This window comes from Rhinolophus hipposideros (genome assembly GCF_964194185.1).
Source record: "Rhinolophus hipposideros genome assembly, chromosome: 6".
In the NCBI taxonomy this organism is placed as follows: domain Eukaryota; kingdom Metazoa; phylum Chordata; class Mammalia; order Chiroptera; family Rhinolophidae; genus Rhinolophus; species Rhinolophus hipposideros.
Window position 1 is genome coordinate 63837679 of NC_138052.1, and position 14212 is coordinate 63851890.

The following is a 14212-nucleotide window of genomic DNA, read 5'->3' on the forward strand; positions in this document are numbered from 1 at the left end:
GGAGGAGAGTTTAAAAATCAATTCTTTCTGTTTGTTCTAAAATTGTTCTGCCAAAAAACTGACATTGTTATATACTTTTTATTTTGGTTTATTTAGTCTTCTTTAACACAGCCATTATTAGTTCAACAATCCAATACTAGGGTACATTATTGCAAAATAAGAACATAGCTATATAGGTTATGTCATCAGTACATTTGTTAATTTTATCCCTTTTATAAGACAAAGCAGTTTGTTAATACTGTCTTGGATTACTTGTATTTGTGAGGTTACTTATAGTGACTGTTACATATTAAGGTAGGGAATTAGCTCCCTGCTACCTGTCTTTAAACTATAGTTTAATAGTTTTTTTCCAAACATTAGCATTCTGTAATTAAAAATACACAAAGCAATATTTTAGTATAATGTTAGGCAGTAGCAAAAATTACCCTGTCTAAATAAATGTACACATATACATGAACACTAGTATGCTTAAAAGAAGTTAAGAAACATTAAAATACTATGAAATTAATATATAAATAAAATATGACCTGGAATGAAATTACCATCATGTACAAAAAAAGGAAAAACAGAAGCCTTCCTTTCCCAAACCTGTTGATTTTAACATCTTATAAACCTACATGACATTTGGAGTGTAGGAGTTATTTCAAATTTGAAAAATATTACACAAAGAATAGTATGATCCGACTTCCTAGAAAAGGCAGTATGTATTAATTTTGAAGATTTATGTTCATTCCAATTTTAAAGAGACAACATCCTTTTGAGCATCCTTAGAGACATATTTGTAATTTCTTCTATTAAGAAAAAAAATGCAGCTTTAACATGGTAAAATGTTTTTTATACTATTTGCAAATGTTAGAAAAAAAATACAGTATTCCAGGATATGTGTACTTCTTTAGTATTGTTACATAAGGAGTTAAATAATTGACCTGATATTGTAAATATTCTACTTTTAAGCACATACTTTTTTCTGTCTTCATTCTCTTTGGCATTCTTTGTTTCTTGTTACTTTTATTTTCCACCATCTCCTTCTTGGTTTTTTTTTTTTTTTTCCTTCATAGTCCTGACTTTTCTAGATACCTTACATCATTAGCTTAATATTATAATCTTTCAATTTTTACTTCATTTTCAACAAAACAATCATTTCTATTAAGTGGATGGCCAACTGAACTTTCTCTTCTACCTTTTAAAAATGCTTTCTTCTTAAAATATAAAGTAGTTACACCTTTAGCTTAAATACATATGTATATTATATATCACACTTTAAAAATAATAATTAGATTCACAGAGTTCTGAGGAAATCCAATATATTACTGGTACACTATTCTGCAATCTTATGGAATGACAAAAAAATGAATCACATTTCATAATTAGTATCTTAAGTAGTATCTTACTAAGCCAAATTGATCAGTGTTTTCCAATTGCTCCATATCCTCTTCTGGGCAATCTTGGAGAAATTCTACAGAAATAGAACCTAGGAGCAAACTAGATGTGGAGCCCCTGACAAGTTGCCTTCATAGTAAATCTTGGTCATGTGTGTGCTGTTGCTATGATGTAAATGCTGGACAGTAACCTAGTAGTGAGTGGCTAGTGCTGAAGCTGTGCAGGAGTTTGCTCTAGGCTCTGGTACCCGACCTCACGGAAGGTCCAGGCTGGGCACAGCCCACCGTGTGGGCCGTTTAGGCCTTCTGGTCCACCTGGAGCACCGCTGGCTGCACCCGCTCTTCATCTGACTGCTCTGCCTCCTGCGAGGTTAGCACCAAGTCTCCCTCATAGCGCACCTTTCGGGCCTGTTCCAGGACCACGGGCTCCTCTTCCTCATCCTCCACGACAGTCAAGTCCACGTTGCTGTCCATGCCAGAGTTACTCCCTCTCGAGGCCGCCCTCCCGGCATCACCCTCTCCTCCCTTCCCTTCTATCAGGGCACCGGTGAGGGATGATGCTTCGGAAAGACCCTCTGCAAACGAGCTTTCCTCGTGGTCATTTGGCATCTGCTCGTTGCTAGGCATGTCTTCTGACTTGCTCTCATTTTCTGCAGCGGTTTCTCCCTCTTGGACTTTCTTTCGACCAAAAGTTAGGGGAGAGACCTTGAAGGGGGAGCTTTTCCCTGAAGATATTTTCTGGTGATTGGAAGTGAGAGATTTCCTAATCTTCTCCCTCCTCTCTACAGATACAATCTTTGTCCCCAGCTTGTTCATCTGTTTCTCGATGTTCTGGCGAGAAAATGCTTTTTTGAGGCTATCCACTTTCCGGAGGCTGGATCTTTTTATTTTCTCTGCCCTACTTTCTTCCATCTTTTCCTCTGCACTGTCTTCCAGGGCATCTTCCTCGTGAGGCAATTCGTCATCCGATGAGAGATCTACTGTGTGCAAGGTTTCCTCCAGGGACTTGTTTTCATCAGGTTCCTCCTTCCCTTCCGCTGGGCTGGAAACTGGCTCTTTCACAAACACACTGGCAGGGATCTCATTTTCTTCCTGTAAAGATGGACAAGGGAAATTTCCTGTTAATAACGCATTTCACAAATAGTCCTGAACTGCTGTCATTTTTGTGTAGATGTGTTTTTGGCATGATGGAAACCACATGTTTGTGGCTTCAGTTTTCTAGAACCTGAAGAGTTAATTCTAAATTGGTCAAGATATTATGCCTAGGCTGGAAGAGGCCAAGAACTGGCTATTGGGAAGATTATGAGGGTTATCTGGCAAGCGCTCTATCAGTGACAGGCAGAGGGGGAAGTGGGTTGTGGCTCAGATAGACTAGAAAGCTGCTTAGATAAAGCAGTTGAAGTTAAAGTAAGTTACTGTGAACCCTCTCTCCTACCCAGCTCTGTTCCTGCCAAAATCTCACTGAAAAAAAGCCTAGAGATCAAGTTGGAAGTTAAAAGATGAGGGCCGGGGAGAGAACCGAAAAGTCCTCAAGTGTCAGGCGCCGTGTAAAGCCTTGACTAGGTTCCCTCCCCAACTAGAAGGCAGAAGTAAAGTTATGGTCAACCTTGGTATCTGTTCAAAAGTACACGCTAATTTTTCGGATGCCATAATTTTAGAGGAAGAGAAGCATGGACCAGACTTACTGGGAACCCACTCACAAATCCTTATGGTTTAGGTATCCTTTGTGGAAGTTAATAAGAGGAGGCAGCATACTATGGCCATTTGTAGAGTGGTAAAGGGGAATTAGGCTGCCAAGCATGGCTTATCAAGCCTCTATTGTTAAACAGGGTTTCCTGGGGCAAGAATACTTTGGCCTCTACCTAGAGCTAAGAGGGAGGAGGGATGCTCAGGAATCCCCACTGCCACCCCAACTACTATTCCCAGCACACCTCTTTCTCTAGCTTCTAGGCACACAGGCAAATATCTGCCCCTTGCCATGTCTCAGGGAGTGGAGCCTGAGAACTTGCCTCCAGAATGCAAGCAAGGAAGATGGTTCTCCAGTGTTGCTCAGTTGGGAGACTTGAATTTAGATAGACTTGGGTCATGCAGCACAGGATCCCTCTGACTTTTATATTTTTATTTGAATATCAGAAAATAAGAGCCAGCCAGCAAGGCACCTTCACATTTTCATTGGAAGAAACAGCACAGTAGAAAGAAGGTGTGACAGGAGGCCCAAGTCCCAGTCCTTGTATTGCTAAATGGCTATGTGGCTATCAGCAAATAACTTAATCTCCTTGGGTCTCACTTTCTTCCAAATATGAACAAGAGGATTGACCTAGATTAGCAGCTTTCAAACTGCACTCCCAGGGACACTAAGGGTTCTACAAGCAGGCTGAGGTTGGCCAGCCTCCAGGGCCCAGGCACCCTGGCTTTAACCAAAGCTGCGATGTTACTGGATTATGCTGTGGACTGTCCAGTAAGCTTTCAGTTTGAAAAATGACTAGATTTAGTTCACTGAAAACTCATCTGGAATCTAAATGCCATGCAAAGTTGATGTCAACAATAAGAACTTCCCTCCTCTTTTTGCAATTTTGATTGAAAAATTGGGGTTACGATCAAAACCATGACCCAGGAGGGAGCCTGCCTATATTTTTTAACTTCTTGCTACAAAGACTAAATGAACAAAGTTTTGATATAGAGAAATTTAAAAATTCCTCTCCTGATTACCTTTGAATGATATAGTTATGATACTCTGAAACGACACTGCCCTGTGTCTCCCTCTTCTACACACACACATTCATACAAAATCCCTTTCCATAAACTGGTTGGAAACAAAGGATAAAGTCCTTGAGTAGAAGTAAAAAGCAGAATGTCTGGTTAAATAGAATCCTTGGTAGAGTGAAGAAATCATAGATTCTGTTTCCCAAAGCTCTCTTCACACCCTCCCATTTTGAATGCCAAAAAAGTGTCAGGAACACAGTCTAAAAGACAAAGTAAAAAACTGAAAGGAGAATGGGATTCCCATGAATTATATACGACATGGACTTTTACAGACAGCAGCTTTCCCATGTTTCAAGTTTCAACTTGGTTTTATTTCATTGGCACGTACTCCCCCTGAAGGTGGGAAGTTTTGTCTCTTTGTCACTGTTAAGCCCCAGTAACTAGGATAGTTCTTGGCAGTTCAACAGCTATTTGTTGAATGAGTGCATGTTGGATAAGGTGATTCTAAGACAGTCATGAAGGTGGCTGGAGTGGAGACTGTCCCTCTGTTGGCTGACTTGAAGACAAAAAAAAGAATGGGCTTCACTCGGTGCCTAGAAGGAAGTTTGCTGATTGTTGCTGTCACTGGGAAATGAGGAGAACCTAAGGCTTAAGGGGTACAGTGGTTTCCATTTCTAAGGAAAGGGCTTTCTTCTCAGTGGATGAGCATGACTGAAAGAAGGACAGACTGCAGGAATAGTGAGGGCTTTGATGCTTAGTCCAAAAGCAAAATTACTTCTGGGGTTTTACAAGAGGGTTGGGAAAGTTTGACAGGAGTTGCTTGCCGGAAAGGAAGAAACCAAGAGCTCAGTGAAATATAAGTCCTTAGTGAAGAAGGCAACATTCATGTGGAAAACTGTAAAAATAAGTCTTGGTTATCAGAGAACAGGTATATTTGTACAGTATAATCTCTCAGAGTAATTGAAGGATTACTCTGATAACTTTCTTTTCTTCAACCTCGACAAAAGGAAGACATATTAACAGTACTTCTAACAGAGGTAGACTAACAATATTACATCTTTTCTTAAATGTAAATTTATTATTAAAAAAAGCATAGTTACTGTTGAATCTTAGACTTGTCTCTCTCCTCATGTGTCCTTTGAGGACAGTTTGAGGAAAGTACATGATTGGGTGAATCAGAAGTGAGCTGTAGTAGATACATACTGCATATACGAGGGCAGTTGTGGGATCGTGGGGAACCCAATTGAACTCTTTTGTTCAATTCCAGGGAAATTTATACAAGTGCTCTTTGATGCCAGCTATGAAAATCAACCCAGCGGGAACGGACATAATTCAGAATGAGTTGGATGCGTCTTTATGCAACTGGAAACAAGTGAGATACGTCTTCTTGCTTAACTGCTATGCTTCTGCTGTCATTTTAATTACTCAAGCAGTATTTTGTATTCTATCTACTGGACAGTGTTTATTTTGTGGCTTCTTTGGGGCATCCACCCTGAAAGTGAGCCCTTTCCTTTCACACAGGATTTTGTGAATCTCCAAGCACGTGTAAGTCTTACTTTTTCAGCATGTTTGTTTCGAAGCAGAAAACTGACTCTTTAAAAATCTCTATTCTTTAGCAAAACATGTGCATGGTATTTGACTATGAAGTAACTATTACCATAGTACCTGAACTTCAGACAGTGGATCCTCTGTAAGCACTGTCCCTCAGGTGCCCAGTCTCACCTGCACATGTTTCCCTTGTTCAGGACATACACACCTCAAAGAAACACTTGAAATTTCACCTGCCTATAGGTGAGGTGACACTTCTGCCTTCAGCCTACTGTCATAATGTTGATCTGCTTTCTATTCTGATTCCAAGATTGATGGTTCTTTCAAGGGGGAGGACCAAATATACATCTTCCATTCTGTCACTGCTTACTTATGCTACCCATATATTTACTATGTGTTGTGACACCTTGACACGGCATTAAGAATCCTTTGTGGGTTGCATTGTTGCTTCCTTGAATAGTTCAACCCAGGAGAGGACCCCGGCACTAGCTAACTATTGGCCCTGCAGATTTATTTTCAAAAAGATACTCAGGCTCTACTGATGCAGCTGTTCCCGCTTCTGACCTTTCACAGGGACCCGTAGGGATTTCTCAGAGAAAGAGAGAATTAAATAACACACTTCAAACATATATGAAGGATATGCTTGCAGCATAAAAGAGAAAAAGAATGATAAGAACTCTTGAGAAGTGGCATTTTTTCTTGCACTTCAGCTTGTTTGCTGTTTATATTAATCCTTGTGCACTAATTATCCTAATTGTGCATGTAGATATCTACACAGAGAAACTTGCTAACATGCTGGACACTTCTTGGGTTGGAGCTCATGGAAGTAATAAGTTCTCTCTCTCTCTCTCTCTCTCCATATATATATATATAGACACCATGTTTCCCTGAAACACACACCATGTTTCCCTGAAAATAAGACCTAGCCGGACCATCAGCTCTAATGCATCTTTTGGAGCAAAAAATAATATAAGACCTGGTCTTATTTTAATATAAGACTGGGTATAATATAATATAATATGATATAATATAATATAATATAATACAATATAGCATAATATAATATAATACCGGGTCTTTAATATAAGACTGGGTCTTACGTTAGTTTTTGCTCCAAAAGATGCATTAGAGCTGATTGTTCAGCTAGGTCTTATTTTGGGGGAAACACGGTATATCTATATCTATCTATCTATCTGTCTGTCTGTCTGTCTGTCTGTCTGTCTATCTATCTATCTATCACCTATCTATCTATCTATCTATTTAAGAGAAGGAAATTCTATGACTAACATTGGAAAAGGAAACCGACAGTAAGTCATTGAAAAGCTTGAATAAGGAGGGACAAGCCAGTAGCTTGCTCTCCTGTCACTAATTTATCATCCCTGTTGTTAGAAGAAAATAACAATGGCTGTCATATTCCCACAGGGATGTGGTGGCATCCTGGAGGGATATGAGGATCATAAATTTGTGTCCATGAAATGTTTTAGCCAATAATCTCTAAATACTAGTTATTAAAATGGAACTGTGCCACCTGACATGCTGATTTATAGGTCTCTTTTACACATTGATGGTTTTCTCCGATTTGTATTTCTGAGGTATAGATTGTCAAGTGGATAAAACCATTGATTAGAACTGCACCCCTAAGGCAGCTCTTGGTGGAATCAGCAAGTCAGAAGACTAAAATGCATTAGTTATAATCCCTGAGCAGTCTTTTACATTCTGGAGGATTTAAAAGTTTCATTATTTTTCAGTGTTATCAAGGGTTCAATTCTTTTTTAAGATCACACTGGTTAGGTATTCTTTGTTACACACACACAAAAACACAAAACAAAACAAAAAGCAAATCACAATGAATTATTTAAAAGCTGATATAGAAAACTCAGTAAACATGAACTTTGTCATAGTGGGATTATAGTGCTTATTTTTACTCATTTCACAGTGCAACTCTGTAATTTCTATTGTTAATAAAATGAAACCTTGCCATTCACTTTATTGCTCAGGGCCTCTTCTTTGATATCAAATGAGGTTAACAAATTAAGGTGCTTTCCAGCTCTAAAATGCTTGATTCTGTGATATTAACCTAAATCCCATGAAAAATAATTAACAAACTGCAGAAGTGATCTCACAGTATTCTTGCTACTGTCAAATATGTTTTTGTTTCATGCAAAAATCAAAACTATAGAACCTGAACTGCATTGGAAAACATTTTCCATTCAATTCAAACAAACATAAATTAAAAAACAACAGAAGGGGCAACATTTACTTGTAAGGTCTGTATCTGAGAAAGTTTCATTTTTTAATATATGAGAGAAAGAAATGATTCTTCTGAAGAAATACCAACACTAATCAGTTATTCACTTAAAGTGCCTGAGGGAGTGCTGACATTCAGTAAGTACAAATAATAACAATAAGAACCAGTATCTTGTTTATCTCATATACTGAAAGGGCACTGGATAAGTAGCATATCAAAACCAATATCCCATTATGGGAACATTAATCAATGTGATATAAACATCAAGAGTTGTCATATAAATGTGTCTTTGATTGTCTATATCCCATTTCTTCTAAATCTGTACTAATTTAGCAGTTTTCAGAGCAGTGGCTTTGGACAGAGATAGTACAGTCTTGATAAAAAATCAATTTTAAAATAGTCTGAGGATGTTACACTTTTAGCACCTTTCTAAAATTCTGATCTCATCAAAGTAATCCAAATGATGAATATTTGAACACCTTTATAGGCTTGATTCTGCACGAATGTATCCACAGCAAACATCTAACCTCTACCCTTTTCACCCAATTTCACAATTTTATGTGGATGAAAGTGTAAGCTGTCTATGAGTACTCTCATTTTCTTCTTTGAATTTGAAATCATTCCCAAACTGCTTTTTCAAATAATCGTTACCAGAACCTTAAGAGGACATAAGTGGGCATCACACCCTCAGGCAGGGTCGGTCAGATACCTGTGAAATTCTAGTCTCTTCAATCAACAGGGAAAATTTCCTTTTACCTGTAAATTCAATGATTTTCCATAGGAATTCTATTTTTAGTAAAAGACAGCTTTTACTGGCAAAGAATTAGTCTTTAGCATTTGCTTTTTAGTCAGCAACCCCTCTGAGTCTTATTTCATTTACATGGGGTCTTGTCACAGTATTTTGAATTCGAACATTGACCTTAAGCTATTATAAAAAAAATGTAAAAACGAAAGCTGCTAAATTTAACAAGGATTTTACAATTTATTTTAGTGCTCAAAGGGAGCTGAATTTTCTCCAGTTTAGATACTACTGGCTATAATTTGAAGTAATTGCTAAGGCATGAGAGGCTTAACAGTTACAACAATGTTGTAAGTGCAGCACAGATTTAAGTAAATAAATAATGTTTTAAATAGGACAAATTGAGGACAAAGTTTGGGATTTTAAAAAATGCAAAAGTGTTAAGTATCTAGTAGACGGTCACACCAACCAACCAAAAAGCACCTGCAGATTTGGGGGACACTGCAGAACTTTATAAACTAGAAACGCAATCTTCTAAACACTGCAGTACTAAACACGCTCAAGGCAGGTGACAGATTTTCTTTCCTCACTGTTTTATTTTCACACGAATTTTTTTGTCTAAGACTAGAAAACCAATGGGTTTACTATGGGAAAGACCAGCATAGTGTTCAAGTGAACTGAAAGTGACAAAAGTAAAGATGTAAAGTGGTGTCTGGTACAATAGCAGCTCTCCTCACTTTGCAGGTCTAGGAAATATCCACCCTCTGCCACACTGTAAAGACTATGCTGCTACCAGAAGCATCTACTTAGGGTAGACTTTTTGGACAAGTCTGTAGCAGTGGTGACATAATACTGATTTCAACATGGTATTTGTCATGTAATGTATGGCAGGGTGTGGGAGTGTTGGACTGTGTGTGTGTGTGTAACTTTTAATAAGTCCCAACTGAAAAAGCATAAGTATAGCTGTTTTAAGATCTTGGGTAGGGTGGGGTCAGTGTTTATCCAACAGGCATATTTCTTTTTTTTTTTTTTTTTTTTTAATTAAAGTTTATTAGAGTGATAATTGTTAGTAAAGTTACATAGATTTCAGGTGTACAATTCTGTATTACATCATCTATATATCCCATTGTGTGTTTACCACCCAGAGTCAGTTCTCCTTCCATCACCATATATTTGATCCCTTTTACCCTCATCTACCACTATCCTCCCCCCTTACCCTCTGGTAACCACTAAACTATTGTCTGTGTCTATGAGTTTTTGTTTCTCATTTGTTTCTCTTGTTCTTTTGTTGTTTTTGGTTCATATACCACATATCAGTGAAATCATATGGTTCTCTGCTTTTTCTGTCTGACTTATTTAACTGAGCATTATAATCTCAAGATCCATCCATGTTGTCACAAATGGTCCTATTTCATCTTTTCTTACCGCTGAATAGTATTCCATTGTGTACATATACCACAACTTCTTTATCCATTTATCTATCGAAGGACATTTTGGTTGTTTCCATGTCTTGGCCACTGTAAATAAAACTGCAACATGAACATTGGAGCACACGTGTCTTTATGTATAAATGTTTTCGGATTTTTGGGGTAGATACCCAGGAGAGGGATTGCTGGGTCATACAGTAATTCTATTCGTAATTTTTTGAGGAACCTCCCCACTGCCAACAGGCATATTTCTAACCAGGCAAAAGTGTAGCCTCCTCTCTATACAAACACATATCATATCCACACAGGAGGAGCTTCTATTCCTGAGTTCTTACACCATGCCAATCACGAACCATTTTAAATATGTTATTCCATTTATTCCTCACTCTAGGAGAGAGATACGAGGGAGGAAGCATTAATGTTTAAGAGCACACACTTGGAATAAATTAAATGTGAGTTCAAATCCCAGCTTCAACGCTTGCTTACTATATAACTTCAGACAAGATACAAACATCTCAACATCCTCATCTGTAAACTGGGGAAAAAGCATAGAAAGATGGTTAGCAGAGTATGCAGGTCTTATTACGAGCTTGAAAGTGTTTTGCTTTTATTAATATCCTCATTGTACAGATGAGGAAACAGAAGCTTAGAGAAGCTACAAAATGTGCACAGTTGGCAAGTGTTGAAACTTTTAAGCACTGTTTTATGACAAAATTTATCTTCTCAAACCCTATACTGGACCACTCTCGAACAAAAGTTATTATTTTATCCATTGGCATAATTAGGACCCTAGAAAACCCTACTTTAGGAAGGATGAAGAGAAAGAGCAACTTTTCTACTGAGGAACTTCACTTGTGTTTGTTTTTTCAAAATAATCATCATGAGAGTTGAGATTTCTAATAACCTTCAGGCTAATAAAGGATCTTACATGGCTTATGAAAGGTCCCGTTCCCTGCCTCCTAAACTGCTCTTTTTTAAAATAAGTGTCCTAGGGTTCTGGCTGCCTGCTAAGAGGCCCAGAATGGAGCCTGAACATGTTGCTTTGGATTCCCTTAACTTCCACTTTGGTCTTGAGTACTCGTTTCACCTTTTACTCACTATAAGAATTTCTACCATTTCTGGCTGCAATTTCACGCCTGTCAATCCACTGTGACAAAAAAAGGAGAGCACTGCAGCAGGGCTTCAGCAGCAGCATGCATCTTTAAGTTCCCCAACAATTTTTTTTTAAATGTCAGATTTATAATTCTCTTGAATTTTTAGTCACGCATCTTCCCCTAACATCTACAGAACACCTGTGGCAAAACAAAACAAGAACCAATCCTGACAAATTGGGATTTTCCTCTACTCGATAAATAACTTGTTTTTTTCCTCCTTAACTGAGGACTAGGACAAGAGATAATCTTGATTCACACAGGAAAGAGGGAAATTTCCTTTGATGACAGATTTAAACGAGTCTATACATGTGTAGTTTTGTTTGGGGATCAGTATTTAATTTAGAAATGCCTTGAGAACTAAGATTTCTGATGTCTTTTAGGCTAAAAAAGTAAGGATCTTCTATGGCTTTAAGAAAGGCACAGCTACCATATCTCTTCAGTTCATCTGGTGCATGAAAAGCTATTCTATTTGCATTAAAAGCTAAAAAATTTCAGGGCTGCAAAAGCCTGCAAGGTATAGGAGGACATCAGCTGCCTGAAGCTTTACAACATCAAGTGCAATTTGGGGAGTACAAAAAAGCAGCCAGATGAGTCTTTTCTTTTATGGGGGAAGGAGGCTTAGGTTCTAACTTGGCAGAGAGGATTCATTTAGAAAAAGAAGGCTCCCTTGGTTTAAATCCCAATTTCTAAATCTCTCTTGGGAGATGAAGGCTCTTCTTGTGTGCCTTTCACAATCAAACAGTTGGTTATAGCCTCTCCCCTCCATGGCTTTGAAATCCTCTCCTATTCACATGGTCACAACAAGACAGCCCTGGGGCAGGGATGGCAATTGCTTCCTGGGCTCTGTGCTGGCTGGGTTCCTCTGAGCGGAAGGGCTTCCAGCATTAGGCAGGGCTACCCTTGGATTCGCAAATGCCCACCACTTGTTGGAACAACAGCCCCACGAAATCTCCCTGTCCCCAAATAGCCTCTTGCTACATTAATTGCATCATTGAGACATTAAAAAAAAATTAAGTGGCCTTTATACTCTAAGGCAACCATTTGAAGCAGAAAATATTCAATACTGGCCTTTGTAACTATAACTGATAACACTGCTTTTATTTTATTTTGCAGTTGTGGTCTCTGTGAGCAAAGAAGTAGATTTAGTGTGTTTTTAAAGAGTTATGCTCTATATTTTTAGGGCATCATTTGCTAGAAAAGAACTCAACATTGCTTTGGCCAAAAGAACCTTAAAAGGAAGAGGCTAGTTCAATTCTAATGGAATTAGTCTTTAATATTTGGCTAGTCCCCAAAATATCGATAGCCTTTGGACAAAGGGATACTTTAAACAGCTATGAGTTTAACTTCTTGATTGAAAAAAAAAAAACCCACAAAAAACAAGTGAACAAAAACGTCACAGGATTACCTCATTTCCACAAAGAGTTAATAAACAGCCACTGAATTAATTAATACGCCCTGTCCAGCTAACAGCTGCAGTCAGAGCCCCAAGTTCATAATACAAACAGACAAATGAATTTGACTAGGGCACGGTGCACCTGCTCACCTTCCCAACCTTATGAAGTGCATCCAGGTGTTCCTTGACAAATGACCCCCGGCCTACTAACCCCTGGAGCATCTGCCTTGGCATTAGGCTGCAGTGACCTGGGAAATTTCCACCAGTGAGTGCAGATTTCACATTCCCCTGATGAAGGCAGACAGGGACAGTGCCTTGTGAGTGTGATCCCTGACAGGCAAGACAGATGTACAAACGACTGTGAGAGCCTGGTCCACTGAGATCAGGAATGCAGAGGTGCCCCAGCTGGGTGGGAGGAAAGGTGGGGGGCACTGACCTGGAAAATGAGCACTTTGAAATGGTTGCGTCTGAGGAGCTGGGCGTGGTTGTTCTCCAGCCGCTTCACCTGCGCGCACTGCCTCTCCATGCGCTCCCTGACCGCGCGAGTGTGAGCGCTGACCTTGCGGGACTTCTCCAGGAGCTTGCTCACCGTGTTGCCGGTGGAGGCCTGGTACTTGGAGAGCTTGGTGAGGTCGTTCTGGATACCCTTCACGGAGCCCTCCAGGCTGATCTGCCGCTGTTCCATCTTGTGCTGGTTCTCCTGCACGGTGTCCAGCATGTTCACCAGCTTGTCCAGGAGCGTGAGCACCGTGACAGCGTTCACCTGTGTGTTGTCCCGGATGGTCTCCTCTGTGCTCCCCAGGTTCAGGCTGGGGCTCGGTGTGGAAGAGGGCACTGGGCTGGGGCTGACTGGCCTCTCCTGCTTCAGGTCAGAACCTGGGTGCTGGAACTTTTCAGCTTGTGCGGCGTCCTCCCCCATGGCTGGACAGGTGGGAAGTGTCTTGCTCCGGCGAGAAGGACGGTGGTAAGGGGTACAGAGCAAGGCCCACTGGTTTCAGCTCAGAGCACGGCTCTCCAGGACTGGCAGAGGTTTAGACAGGCAACAACTGGCTACACTGATATGGGGAACTGCATTCCAGTTGCTCTTAAAAGCCCTGCTCCACCCAGTGGGAAGTGAAGGTTACAGAACTGAGAAACAACCAGGATTCAGAAGTATGCACACACTTCCTAGCTGCGTTCTCCCCAGCACAGGGCACTTTCCTACAGGTTTAGCTTTTCTTTCCTACTCCTCTTCCCTTTTAAAAGTAAGTTCAATGCCCTATTTCAATCATAACTTCATCTAGGGGCGGAGAAAAACATGCTAACTTGGCCCAGCTCCACAGCCTACCATTGGCTAAAGCTAGTAAACTTTTCTCTGGCTGCTATGCTACAGATGCAACAGAGCGCCTGTGTTTTTCTTTCTTTTTTTTTTTTTTTCTTTTCCTGGATACAAGTTATTGCAACGGAAAGTATTGTTTGCATTTGCCCTAGAACTGACTGATGGACTGCAGAATGCCTTATGTTCTACTGGGAAGGGCCAAGTTTAAAGGATACTTGCAGCAAGCTTGTATTTGTTAGTTTTTAATTTCTGAAGGAATGGAAGTAACCCTGATAATGACAAAAACAAACAAACAAACAAACA

At 39.6% G+C, this 14212-nt stretch overlaps 1 protein-coding gene across 1 annotated transcript; it reads right to left on the reverse strand.

Annotated features, from left to right (window-relative positions):
- Positions 1-13947, reverse strand: CAVIN2 (caveolae associated protein 2). Its single transcript, XM_081052374.1, has 2 exons — positions 13028-13947; positions 1-2471 (listed from the first exon to the last, which is right to left on the reverse strand). Exons 1-2 carry the CDS (start codon positions 13508-13510, stop codon positions 1677-1679), a joined length of 1278 nt encoding a protein of 425 aa, XP_080908500.1. The 5' UTR covers positions 13511-13947; the 3' UTR covers positions 1-1676.
- Positions 13948-14212: the final 265 nt, after the last annotated feature.

Coding starts and splice junctions, on each gene's coding strand:
- CAVIN2 (XM_081052374.1), bottom strand. CDS start 13,510: ATGGGGGAGGACGCCGCACAAGCTGAAAAGTTCCAGCACCCAGGTTCT. Junction 2,472..13,027: donor TCAAAGTGCTCATTTTCCAG/GTCAGTGCCCCC, acceptor CCATCTTTACAG/GAAGAAAATGAGATCCCTGC.